The following is a 13,766-nucleotide window of genomic DNA, read 5'->3' as shown; positions in this document are numbered from 1 at the left end:
TGTCAAAAAAGTTTGATATACTGTAAATTGCTGGCATTGGATGAAGTTATCACGTGCCGTTAGATTTTAATTTTAGTGGGTAACAAATTATTCAAAAGTTCGCTATCCAAAATAAGCTGCCAGAATAGTGGTCAAAGGTCAAATCTCCTCAGGTCTTTGTTCATGAAGAAATGATCTACAAATCTTCAAATACTGACCATTTCTGCATTATCATCATACATTAGTGATTTGTGATTCCTATTCATATTCTAAATAGTTCTAGATAACAATCAGTGAAATAAAAGACAGCAGTTCCACTTCAGGTCATCAAATCCCACAATTAAATTGCTGTTTTTAATTCTTGCACAATGATTTAGTAAAATCATGCTCAGATATGGTGTTCATGTTTTCAATGTGTGTCACATCTGCACTGTACTGGATCTGAGAATATTGTTGATTGCAGCCCCTTCACAGTTAAATGCAGGGAAATAGGTGGACATGGCTGAAAAAAAACACCCTCATCATGGAAGATGAGCACAATTTTGAGTTGAATCCTATTCTTTAAAAGTGACCATTTAGTTGCAAGGTTTCCTGTGTAGAGCCAAGCAGATGTACTTTCTTAATGATCATCTTCCACTTAGTAGTTAGTGGAGGCTATCTACTCCCCTGAAGTGCCAATCTGCTTAGTTTGATCTCTTTGGGCATTATCACAGATTGGTGAAATGTCCATAATCTCTACTGATACAGTTGTAAAAGTTACTTATTTGTGATTCTTTCCAAGTGTTGGTATAATTGGTGTGATGTCTGGTGATGAAAGTGGAGAACAGGTTTTTTCCTGCATTTTGTTGGGTAGCTTCACTTTTAGAGGGTTATTGATCATTTTCACATGCGGTGAAATTTTATTTCGCTTCTTCCCTCAATTCCTCCCCTGGCCCACCTACTTACCTTCAAGGTGCTAGGGCTGATCTTCCTCCATGGTCCACCTGGCTTTAGGTAGTTTCTAGTGAAAAATCAGATGGAAACTGTTCAGCTTACTCCCTCCCCCCCCAGTCACTTATTACTTCAAAAATTTTCTGTCAGAATTGAAAGTAACCTTTGAATAATATATGCAACTAAGGGTGGGCCTATTCAAATGACATAAAAGCAACAGGAAAGAGTCATGCAACCATTATTACCACCATACTATCACTGGATGCAGGGGCCACCAGTATTGTAACAATGAAAGGCAGGCCAGTCAATTACCTTCCTGCAGCCCCAGAATTTAAAAAAGTTGCCTCCTTCAGGAGTGCCTTGGATGCAACTGGGCCTTCTCAACTGTTAAAGGTACTTGATGCCTGAATCAATAATTTTTCCAAACAAGCTCCCCAGCACTGGGAACTTGCCATAATTATTTAAATGAGTTTGACCCCTGAACATTTCCAGGGTCAGCCCACAGCCATATGTCTGGGAGTACGCTTTTGCACCACCAAAGACGCACAAGGTTTCCCCAAAGTAGAAATCCTGTCTTCTGTCATCCCTTGCAGTATGGTTTCGTACATATCAGAGAGTCATAGAGTTTTACAGCACAGAAACAGGCCCCTCGGCCCAACGCGCCTGCACCGACCATCAAGCACCTGTCCTAACTAATCCCATTTCCCCGCACTTGGCCCATAGCCTTGTATGTTATGGCGTTTCAAGTGCTCATCTAAAAACTTCTTGAATGTCGTGAGTGTTCCTTTGTCTACCACCCCTTCAGGCAGTGTGTTCCACATTCCAACCACCTTCTGGGTGCAAAAATTCTTCCTCAACTCCCCTCTAAACCTCCTGCCCATTACCTTAAATCTATGTCCCCCTAGTTATTGACCTCTCTGCTAAGGGAAAAAGTTTTTTCCTATCTTTCCTATCAATGCCCCTCATAATTTTGTATACCTCAATCAGGTCCCCTCTCGGCCTCCTTCGCTCCAAGGAAAACAACCCCAGCCTATCCAGTCTGTCACCATAACTGAAATGCTCCAGCCCAGGCAACATCCTGGTGAATCTCCTCTACACCCTCTCCAGTGCAATCACATCCTTCCTATAGTGTGGCGACCAGAACTGTACACGGTACTCTAGCTGTGGCCTAACTAGCATTTTATACAGCTCCATCATAACCTCCCGGCTCTTATACTCTATGCCTCGGCCAATAAAGGTGAGTATCCCGTATGCCTTCCTAACCACCTTATCTACCTGTGCTGCTGCCTTCAGTGATCTATGGACAAGCACCCCAAGGTCCCTCTGACCCTCTGTACTCCCTAGGGTCCTACCATCCATTGTATATTCCCTTGCCTTGTTAGACCTCCCAAAGTGCATCACCTCACACTTCTCAGGATTAAACTCCATTTGCCACTGCTCTGCCCATCTTACCAGCCCATCTATATCGTCCTGTAGTCTAAGGCTTTCCTCCTCGCTATTTACGATACCACCAATTTTCGTGTCGTCTGTGAACTTACTGATACCTCCTATATTCACGTCTAAGTCATTAATGTACACTACAAACAGTAAGGGTCCCAGCACCGATCCCTGCGGTATACCACTGGTCACAGGCTTCCAATCGCAAAAACAATCCTCTACCATCACCCTCTACCTACTGCCACTAAGCCAATTTTGAATCCAATTTGCCAAATTACCCTGGATCCCATGGGTTTTTATTTTCTTAACCAATCTCCCATGAGGGACCTTATCAAAAGCCTTACTGAAGTCCATATAGACTACATCAACTGCTTTACCTTCATCTACACCTCTCGTCACCTCCTCGAAAAATTCAATCAAATTTGTTAGACATGATCTCCCTCTGACAAAGCCATGCTGACTATCCCTGATTAATCCCTGCCTCTCCAAGTGGAGATTAATCCTGTCTCTCACAATTTTTTCCAATAATTATCCTACCACTGATGTTAGACTCACCGGCCTGTAATTACCTGGTTTATCCCTGCTACCCTTCTTGAATAATGGTACCACATTCACTGTCCTCCAATCCTCTGGTACCTCTCCTGTGGCCAGAGAGTATCTGAAAATTTGTGTCAGAGCCCCCACTGTTTCCTACCTTGCCTCACATAGCCTGGGATGCATCTCATCTGGGTCTGGGGATTTATCCACCTTTAAGCCCGCTAATATTTCCTCCTTTTCAATGCTAATTTGATCAAGTATATCACAATCCCCTTCCCTGATCACTACACCTACATCGTCCCCCTCCATAGTGAACGCAGATGAAAAGTAATCGTTCAAAACCTCACCTGTGTCCTCTGGCTCCACACACACATTGCATCTTTGATCCTTAATGGGCCCCACTTTTTCCCTGGTTATCCTCTTGCCTTTAACATACTTATAAAACGCCTTAGGATTTTCCTTTGTCTTGTCTGCCAGTGACTTTTCATGCCCCCTCTTCGCTCTCCTAATTACTTTTTTAAGTATTCCCCTACACTTTCTATACTCCTCTAGGGCCTCCGCTGTTATCAAATGACCTCAGTACAAAATCCATTGTTACTATTCTTAATTTGTTAAACTGGACTGAGTGTTAGCAGGCTTCTTGAACAGCCCAGGAGTACTAAACATAATTCTAGCACTTGAATTAATACCGTTGCTAAAATGAGTTAATTGAGCATAGATCAAGAAACACATTTGGGATTTTCTGGCTTACTGCTACACTGGATGATGGTTTTGTATATTTGGCCATAGAAGAAGCCATTATTTCATGTTTTAAAATAAATGTACTTGTTTGTGAGCACTCTAATATGATCCCTCTGACGTAGCTAGATTATTGCCCTGTTCTGCTCACCACACTTTAGGAAGGATGTGAAATTCCTTGAGAGGGTGCAGAGGAATTTACCAGAATGGTTCCAGGGTTGAGGGATTTTAGTTACAAGTTTAGATTGGAGAAGCTGGGGTTGTTCTCCTTGGAGCAAAAAAGGTTGAGGGGAGATCTGATAGAGATGTATAAGCTTATGACAGGTTTAGATGAGGTGGACAAAGAAAAACTGTTCCCAATAGCTGATTGAACAAGGACTAGGGGATACAGCTTTAAGGTTTTGGGCTAGAGATATGGGCAAGAACGTTTTTACATAGAGCGTGGTAATGACCTGGAACTCACTGTCTATCAGGTTGGTGGAAGTAGAGACGATCAACGATTTCAAAAGGAAATTGGATAGGCACTCGAAGGAAATAAACTTGCAGGGCTCCTGGGATAGAGTAGGGGAATTGGACTGCCTGGATTGCTCGACAGAGAGCTGGCATGGACTCGATGGCCAAATGGCCTCCTTCTGTGCCGTATATGACTTTATGCCATTTTAGCAGCTGCATTATTTTAAGGCTGTTCCCAACCTGTAAGAGGTAGAGGTGGATTTATTTTGTGGTGCTGTCAGCAGGCAGCATATTGAATCCAAGGATGTGGAAATGAGGCCCTATTTTGTCAAATAAGGGTTACGATAGTATAGTGGTTATGTTACTGGACTAGTAATCCAAAGGCTTAGACTAATAATTCAGAGAACATGGGCTGGGTTTTACAGACTCCCCACCACCACCACCAAAGACGTTGGGGTTTGTGGCCGGTGGGGGGCCAGAAAATGCCTCCGGGAGAGGTGCTACCACGCACCCAGACGCCGGGAGGGCCTGGCCCAATATTGCCGGCTATGGCAAGGCCTCGTGGCAGCTCGCCTGCTGCTTGGTGACAGGATCCCCATTTACATATTTAAATAAATGGAAGTGAATGCATTAATCATATTTATGCCACCACCTTCTGTCGTGTTGCGATCTTCCTGCCGCTGGCCGGTACACTCACGCCTTCAGATCCCTGTCCGGGGAAACGAGGCGGAACGCTTTTGGGGAGGAGGAGGAAGTAAGTTTCTCAGTGCGGGGATGGGGGAATGGGGTCAACATAACATCATTGTAGGAGTTGGTGGGAAGGGTTTTAGGTTAACATTTATGCACTTTGGGGGGCTGAAAGGTCAGGTGGACAAGTTAAGTGTTTAGCGGGGGGGGTGGGGGAGGGCAAATTTAATTGTTATTGGGGGGGTGGGAGAGGGGCTAAATAAATGTATTTAATTTTTTTCATTCACTTTAGCTTTAAATATTTAAATTTAACGGTAGGGCTCAAAGCCCTCTAAAAATGGCATCAGCGCCTGCGCACCAGATGCTAACGTTGTTGCCGGAAATGGACATTCCGCCCCTTCCACGTGATCGGCAGGGGTGGGGGGTGGCCCGCCCTGACTATTTAAATGAGCCACCGCACTTAGGATTGTGGCGGGTCCGCAATTATATTGTTTTTGCCCGCCGCTGACTCCGGCAGCGAGATTGTAAACTTCAGCCCAGTGTGTGCAAATTCTACCATAGCAATTTGAAAGTTTTAATTCAGTGTTCGGGTATCCATAAAAGTGATCTTGAAGCTGTCAGATTGTTGTAAAAACCCAATCAGTTCACTCATATGCTCCTATCAGACCACGTGGACTGCTGTCTCAAACAACTTGGTTGACTATTAATTGTTGAACAAGCCACTTGTTCATATCAAATTACTGCTCAGTGTAATGACTAAGGTGAAGGCAAAGGTAGGCAATATTGCAGAGAGTATGTATTCTTGGTGATGGATGAAATATTACATTTGAGGCTCAGCTGTAGATCAATCACGACACTGAGATTGTGCAGCAACTGGTTTAGTCAGTGTTTCAACAGTTGTGGAGCAGAATGGAGTCGGGAACAAGGATGGAGTTTTTGGTGGCAACTGAAATGAGATGAGTTTGATTTTCCCAAACACTGACTATTTCCAATTAAGTTTTTACAACACATCTGTGACATGGCTTCCTTTCAAACTTCTGTTGTTCATTTGTTGCTCCATCTTTGGTTTCCTTCACATGTCCTATTGCATCCCAGCAAGCCTGCTGCTGACACCGCTATATTCCTTCATTGTATCCCCAGCCAAGACTACATTTGCCACATTCCCTCATTTTCCTGCTGTCACATTCAACAGATCATTAATTCTACACATTACCAACCAGATCCCCATTAAAAACAGCTGCAGCAGTATTTCTTCACTTAGACTACTGTTTCTGTCTCATAGCTTTCTTGGTCCATGTCCATTTACTTAATATGCCATATCTGTCCAGAGTTACTGCTTTTGCGTACTAAGGCTTCAATTCTTCATCTAACAGATGACCTTTCACCCTGGTACCGGTAATAATATAGATACCACAAAAAAATTATTGCTGCAGGACCTAAAATGAAGCCTGTGCTACAAATGCATAAAACAAGATTTTGCAGCTAAGTAATTAGGTGGAAGAAACTTCAAGTGTAGAATAAAAGCAAAATACTGCGGATGCTGGAAATCTGAAATAAAAATAAGAAATGCTGGAATCACTCAGCAGGTCTGGCAGCATCTGTGGAAAGAGAAGCAGAGTTAACGTTTCGGGTCAGTGACCCTTCTTCAAGTGTAGAATGTTGCTTGATCAGTAACAAATTATCATTTGTTACTGGAATAATAGGGTATTCTCCTGTACTTGCAATGTTCTACTCTTGATATGGCAACTAGTTTAAGTAAAATTAAGATGCAAAGTTCTGCATTGGTGAGCATTATCGTTATGAATCCTACGATTTAACTGTAAAGATTTCTATTTCCATGACTCAGTCTTGCTGGAACACTGACAATGCCAACTGTATGATTTGGACTTCGTCTGGAAGTAAAAATTGGAGTACAGAGTTTTTAGAAGTAATTTGCAGTGGGAGTCTTGTGCTTTATTTACCCTGGATCAGGGAAAACCATAACCCTTGAGGTTTCCGTGAATTGTGTAGTCTGTGCCAAGTCTGCAAAAGTGTGTTTTTGTAATTTATTTCATTTTCAATAGTGCAGACCCTATTCAAAAATAGTCAGGTCAGTTATGTAAAGTTTTTCTATTGGAAATGCCAATTTTTCCTTTTTAATGGGGAGAAAAATAATCAAAAAATGGTTAATGAGCATTTCGGTGAGTTTCCAATTTTACTGTCTTGGGTTCAAGATTTTAACAAAAAGCATTTTTTTAATCTGTTATCTCTACACCTGGGTTTCAATCCTCTTTGCTGTTTATTTCTTTTAGGTTCTGAAGTTTCATATTTCTGTACATTCTTTTCTTTAACTGCTTTAAGCTGTTCATTGTACCCCCTCACTGTAACTATTATGTAGAGTTCATGAGACAATAAGAATATTGATTTGCTGTTTGTATATTATTTCTTAAGTTACATCTTATTATATTTTAGGACCCAGGGATCATCCTGATATTGTTGATTCATTTATGCAACTCCTGGCACAGGTGTGTTTTTGTTTCTTATTTCATTCACTTTCTTTTTTTTGTTTAATTATATTAAACCTGAAATCAGCTTTTTTTTTTACAAGCTTATGGAAATGCATTGTAGGTTAATTCAAGGTTTTTAAGGCATGTTGAATCACATTGAACTTGAAGCTATTTTATGGATGTGCAGCAGTCGGCACTGGCAGGCGTTTTGAACGCTGATTTTCACTGACAGAAGACTGTGCCTTCCGCACAGTGGTGAAGAAAAGGTGTATTATATCAGCAGTCAGACACTTTGTGAACTTCATGTCAAGGTTTGGTGTGTCTTCATAATGTTTTGCGCTGTTAGCATTTTGTAGCCAGATGGAGTTTGAGCATGTGCCAAGTAGCTGGAGGATTCATGAGGGACGTTTAGAAAGGATATTGTGGACAAGATCTAAACTGAAGTAGTTTACAACGTCATACAGCTAAACTAATCGTGCAATTGAGTGGATAGTGGTACTGGTTGGGTTGACTTCACTGCATCTTTCAGAGAAGCAATATTCTTGAACATATGAAGGATTATGAAGATTACAAATATAACTTGTCAAACTGATCTGTCAGTAGTTTACAACCATAAACGTTACTGGTATCATCACAAATTGCATCCTATGTGACTATGACAAAGGTAAAGTATCCCACCTCATTCTTTTTGACCTGTTTTCAGCCTTTGACATGGTTGACCGCACCATCCTCCTCCAATGCCTCTTCACTATCATCCAGCTGGATGGGACTGCACTCACCTGGCTCCATTCTTTTCCATCTAATCGTAGCTGGAGAATCACCTACAATAGCTTCTCTTCCCGTTCCCACATCGTTACCTCTGGTGTCCCCCAAGGATCTATCCTTATTCCCCTCCCATTACTTATCTACATGCTGCCCATTGGCGACATCATCCAAGAACACTGCATTAGTTTTCACATGTACGTTGATGACACCTCTCCACTGTCTGTAAATTGCCAGCTGCTTGTCCAACATTCAGTACTGAATGAGCAGAAATTTCTTCCAATTATATATTTGGAAGACCGAAACCATTGTCTTCTGTGCCTGCAACAAACATCATTTCTTAGTCACAGACTCTGTCCCTCTCCCTGGCAGCTGTCTGAGGCTGAATCAGATGATTCACAAACTTGGTGTCATATTTGAGCTGAGATGAGCATCCAACCACATATTTGTGCCATCATTAAGATCACCTATTTCCACCTCTGTAATGTCGCCCGACTTCATCCCTGCCTTGGCGCATTGCTGCTAAAAACCTCATTTGCACCTTTGTTATCTTTACAGTTGACCAGTCCAACACTCCTGGCCAGCCGCCCACATTCCGCCATCCAAAACTCTGCCACCCGCCCATGTCCTAACTCGCAGCAAGTCCAGTTCACCCATCACCCCTTCTTGCAGACCTCCTTTGACTCCCAGTTAAGCAACGACTCAATTTTAAAATTCTCATCATTGTTTTTAAATCCTTCTGTGGCCTTACCCCTTCCTATCTCTCTAATCTCCTCCAGTCCCTCAGTGCTTCGAGATATCTGCAATCCTTTAATTCTAGCCTCTTGAACATCCTCGATTTTAAATGCTCCACCATTGGTGGCTGTGCTTTCAGCTACCTAGGCCCTAAGCTCTGAAATTACCTCCATAAATTTCTTTGCCTTTCCACTTCTCGTTCCTCTCACTAAGACTCTCCTTAAAACTTACCTCTTTGACCAAGATTTTGGTCATCTGCCCTAACATTTCCTTATGTGGCTCTGTTTCAAATTTTACTTTATAACACTGCTTTGAAGCACCTTAGGACATTTTACTACATTAAAGGCGTGATATGAATACAAGTTGTTGGTATTTTCAGAATAATATTTCTTGCTCGTGCACACATTCACCTGTGCCTGACCATGATTTATGTGTTCTATAATGAGCCTGGTGTTGGTTTCATCCACAGTATTTTTCAGAAATTGATCTGTGATGTATTTCCATTTATATTTAAAATACCTGGTTCATTTTTTTCAATTTGCATTATGTAACATTTCACACAAAACTATTTCAAAATCTGTTATGCCCCTTTTCATTTTTATTTTGGGGAATAATGGATTTCCGATCTGTTTTTCTTTTTTAGCGCTCTCCTTGCACCATGCACTCTTTCCATCTTGAATAAATATTTTGTTTCCCCCCCCCCATGCAGAAATATGTCCTCTTGATGGACTGTTTGAGAACAGGAAATCTCAGACAGGAATCCCACATTGTTATCGCTCTCTGCCATTCTATAGCATACCTCTCTGGTACACCACCAGACCACTTGTATGAAGTCTGAGGCAGCAGAGGAAGAATGGTGTCAGTAATAAGGATTCAGTAAAAAGAAAACTGGGGTTAGACTTTTATGAACTTTTTAACGAAGCTTTGTATCTAATTCCTAGGCTCTCAAAAGGAAACCAGATTTGTTTTTAGCAGAAAACTGTGATGTGAAGGCCTTGTTTCAATGTGGTAAGTATTAGAAGTGTTTAACATGTTTGGCTTCATAGCTAATCTTTAAACGTTTGAATTTTGCATTGTACTGTTGGAATTTCAAGTTTAGTAAGTTCTGCAAATTGCGGTGAAGCATTTCATAAACTTGGAAAAGGTCAAGCAGTGTTTTAACAAAAATGCAGACTTTAGAGGGAATGTCCAATGTATTTAATAATTTTAATGGTCTTCACCAAATGTGGAATAGCTCTTTCTGTTCCTATATTTTTGACATCTTGCTCTGTTTTAATATTTTCCCTGCTGCACTTCTGTGTTCTTGATCTCTGTGCTCATCTATGGGCAACGTTTTCCAGAGGCACCATAGCTTTTCAATCATCTCCATGGATGGCTGCAAATTATTATATCTTTTTAGTATTGCCTATTGCAATGTCCGTGTAAATTCTATATAATTGTTTATAAGCCAATTTTATATCCTGTGATTTTAAAGCAAGAAAAAAAAGTAATAGATGAAACTACAAGATCAAGAACGGTTTGAATTTGCATTTCTCCTTGCTTGTAAAATCCGCTTCAATTTTATTCATATGGACAAAAGCTGCCATTTTCCTATAACCTGCCAAAAATGTTTTTTTTCCTCTCTTCAGTTGTCTGCTTTCTCTTTCTAAAGCTGCTGGTCTTTGCTAGGGTTCCACTTAGGGTAACTATAGGTCAGTTAGTTTAACATTTGTGATAGGTGCAATTTCATCCTTAAAGAGTATAAATTTACCTATCTAGAGAAAGAAAAAATAGAAGTAGCCAGCTCATATTTCAAAAGGGATGATTATGCTTGAAAAACAGAATAGTTTGAGGAAGTAGCAGACATGATTGGGGGTTGAGAAGGTGGAATACAATGGATGTACCACATTGGAGGTTATTAGAGAAAATTAGGGGGAGAATAGCAAACTGGAATAAAAATTGGTTAGCGGAGAGAAAACCGATAGTAAGAGTTGAGGGCAATCGTTAAGGGCATTTTTGAGTGGTTGGAAGTGGAAAGTAGCAACCCATTGGGTTCAGTTGCTGGGGCCCCTTCGGTTTTCTGTGCATCAAAGATTTGGATATCGGCCTAGCAGGAATGGTGTCTAAATTTGCAGTGTTACCAAAATAGCAGTTGATTATTTAGCAGACCAGGAAAGCTGCAAAGGGGTATTGAAAGGTGAGGGAAATGGGCTAGTAAGTCACGGACGGAATTTGGCGTCAGTAAATGTGAGGTGAGACATTTTGGGTAAAAAAAAATAACTGCAGTAATTATTCTTTGAATCGGACAGAGTGGTATTTGGGGATTACAGGTTCACAGGACAGTAAAGGCAGCACCTCTGGTTAATAAGACTATTTTTTAAACAAAAACTAATAGAATTCTAGATTTTATCAGCAGAATGCAAAAGGTAGTGATGAGCCTATATAAAACTTTAAAGCCTTAATTCGAGTACTGTGTGCAGTACTGGGCTACACGTTGTGGAAGGATGCTGAGGCTTTAAAGAGGATATAATGCAAATTCATTAGGATGCTGCCTGTTATGAGGAAATACGAATAAAGGTTGGATCTTCTAAAATTCTGTATATTTCTACCACCATCTGTGCTGCGATAGCACAGAAAGCTTTTAGCTAGAAATAGTGTTGTTTGCTACTAGCTCCATCAAGAATGATTCATGAATAGGGTTATACAGCACAGAAGTAGGACATTCAGTCAATTGTGCCTGTGCCAGTTCTTTGAAAGAGCTGTCCCATTAGACCCACTTCCTTGCTCTTTCTCCATACTCCTGCAGATTTTTCCTTCTCAAGGATAGACCCTTTTGAAAGTTATTATTGATCTGCTTCTGAGGCACAGTGTGGCTTTCGTGGAGAGAGATCGACCGTTGACATGCTGTTCTCCCTTCGTCAGATACAGGAGAAATGCCGTGAACAACAGATGCCCCTCTACATTGTTTTCATGGATCTCACCAAAGCCTTTGACCTCGTCAGCAGACGTGGTCTCTTCAGACTACTAGAAAAGATTGGATGTCCACCAAAGCTACTAAGTATCATCACCTCATTCCATGACAATATGAAAGGCACAATTCAACATGGTGGCACCTCATCAGACCCCTTTCCTATCCTGAGTGGCGTGAAACAGGGCTGTGTTCTCACACCCACACTTTTTAGGATTTTCTTCTCCCTGCTGCTCTCACATGCGTTCAAGTCTTCTGAAGAAGGAATTTTCCTCCACACAAGATCAGGGGGCAGGTTGTTCAACCTTGCCCGTCTAAGAGCGAAGTCCAAAGTACGGAAAGTCCTCATCAGGGAACTCCTCTTTGCTGATGATGCTGCTTTAACATCTCACACTGAAGAGTGCCTGCAGAGTCTCATCGACAGGTTTGCGGCAGCCTGCAATGAATTGGCCTAACCATCAGCCTCAAGAAAACGAACATCATGGGGCAGGACGTCAGAAATGCTCCATCCATCAATATTGGCGACCACGCTCTGGAAGTGGTTCAAGAGTTCACCTACCTAGGCTCAACTATCACCAGTAACCAGTCTCTAGATGCAGAAATCAACAAGCGCATGGGAAAGGCTTCCACTGCTATGTCCAGACTGGCCAAGAGAGTGTGGGAAAATGGCGCACTGACACGGAACACAAAAGTCCGAGTGTATCAAGCCTGTGTCCTCAGTACCCTGCTGTATGGCAGCGAGGCCTGGACAACGTATGTCAGCCAAGAGCGACGCCTCAATTCATTCCATCTTCGCTGCCTCCAGAGAATACTTGGCATCAGGTGGCAGGACCGTATCTCCAACACAGAAGTCCTTGAGGCGGCCAACATCCCCAGCTTATACACACTACTGAGTCAGCAGCGCTTGAGATGGCTTGGCCATGTGAGCCGCATGGAAGATGGCAGGATCCCCAAAGACACATTGTACAGCGAGCTCGCCACTGGTATCAGACCCACCGGCCGTCCATTTCTCCGCTTTAAAGACGTCTGCAAACGCGACATGAAGTCCTGTGACATTGATCACAAGTCGTGGGAGTCAGTTGCCAGCGTTCGCCAGAGCTGGCGGGCAGCCATAAAGGCGGGGCTAAAGTGTGGCAAGTTGAAGAGACTTAGCAGTTGGCAGGAAAAAAGACAAAAGCGCAAGGAGAGCCAACTGTGTAACAGCTCCGACAAACAAATTTTTCTGCAGCACCTGTGGAAGAGCCTGTCACTCTAGAATTGGCCTTTATAGCCACTCCAGGCGCTGCTCCACACATCACTGACCACCTCCATGCGCTTACCCATTGTCTCTTGAGATAAGGAGGCCAAAGAAGACCACCCTTTCAGGCACTGTATTCCAGATCATCATAACTCGCTGTGTAAACCAATTTCTCCTCTTTTTCCCTCTGCTTTTGCCAAATATCTACAATTTGTGCATTCTAGTTACTGACCCTCCTGCCAGTGGAAACAGTTTCTCCTTATTTACTCTATCGAAATCCTTCTTAATTTTGAACACCTCTATTAAATCTCCACTTAAATTTCTCTCCTCTAAAGAGAACAATCCCAGTCTCTCTCAATTCTGCACATAACTGAAGTCCTTTAGTCCTGGTACCATTCTAGTAAATCTTCTCTGCACCCTCTCCAAGGCCTTAACATCACTTCCTAAAGCATGGTACCTAAATTGGACACAGTCATCTCACTGAGGACTAACCAGTAATTTCTAAAGGTTTAGCATAACTTACTTGTTTTTGAACTCCGTCCGTTTATAAAACTAAGGATCCTGTAGTCTTGATATTCTTGCTATTTTCTCCATACTATGCAAAATTCTCTAACTGAGAATGCACATTTATCAAAGCTTCTTAAGTTTGCAGCAATGTTACTTAGGTACCAAGTGCTGGGTAATTTGCAACAGCCGCAAAGGGTGTCTCCCTATGTAGAAATAGCTAACTTCTACACCTGTTCGTTCCAGACAGCCCAGCCAAATTAGGAACACCTCATGGAGAGAACAACTGGCATAAGCCAACAGTCACAATACTGCATTATGTATGCTCATCTGC

General features: G+C 42.0%; 1 protein-coding gene across 4 annotated transcripts in view; it reads left to right on the top strand.

Moving 5' to 3' along the window:
- Positions 1–13,766, top strand: part of ipo13b (importin 13b) — a 200,659-nt gene that overhangs the window by 171,608 nt on the left and 15,285 nt on the right. For all 4 annotated transcript variants that reach the window (XM_068037110.1, XM_068037112.1, XM_068037109.1 and 1 more), the window contains 2 exons: positions 7,213–7,265; positions 9,686–9,752. In XM_068037110.1, coding sequence (XP_067893211.1) covers positions 7,213–7,265; positions 9,686–9,752 — 120 coding nt within the window. The remainder of the gene's footprint in view (positions 1–7,212; positions 7,266–9,685; positions 9,753–13,766) is intronic.

The sequence above is a fragment of the Heterodontus francisci genome, chromosome 8 (genome assembly GCF_036365525.1).
Source record: "Heterodontus francisci isolate sHetFra1 chromosome 8, sHetFra1.hap1, whole genome shotgun sequence".
NCBI lineage: Eukaryota > Metazoa > Chordata > Chondrichthyes > Heterodontiformes > Heterodontidae > Heterodontus > Heterodontus francisci.
Note: the sequence above shows the minus strand (reverse complement) of the source record. Positions and strands in the feature narration are given on the sequence as shown.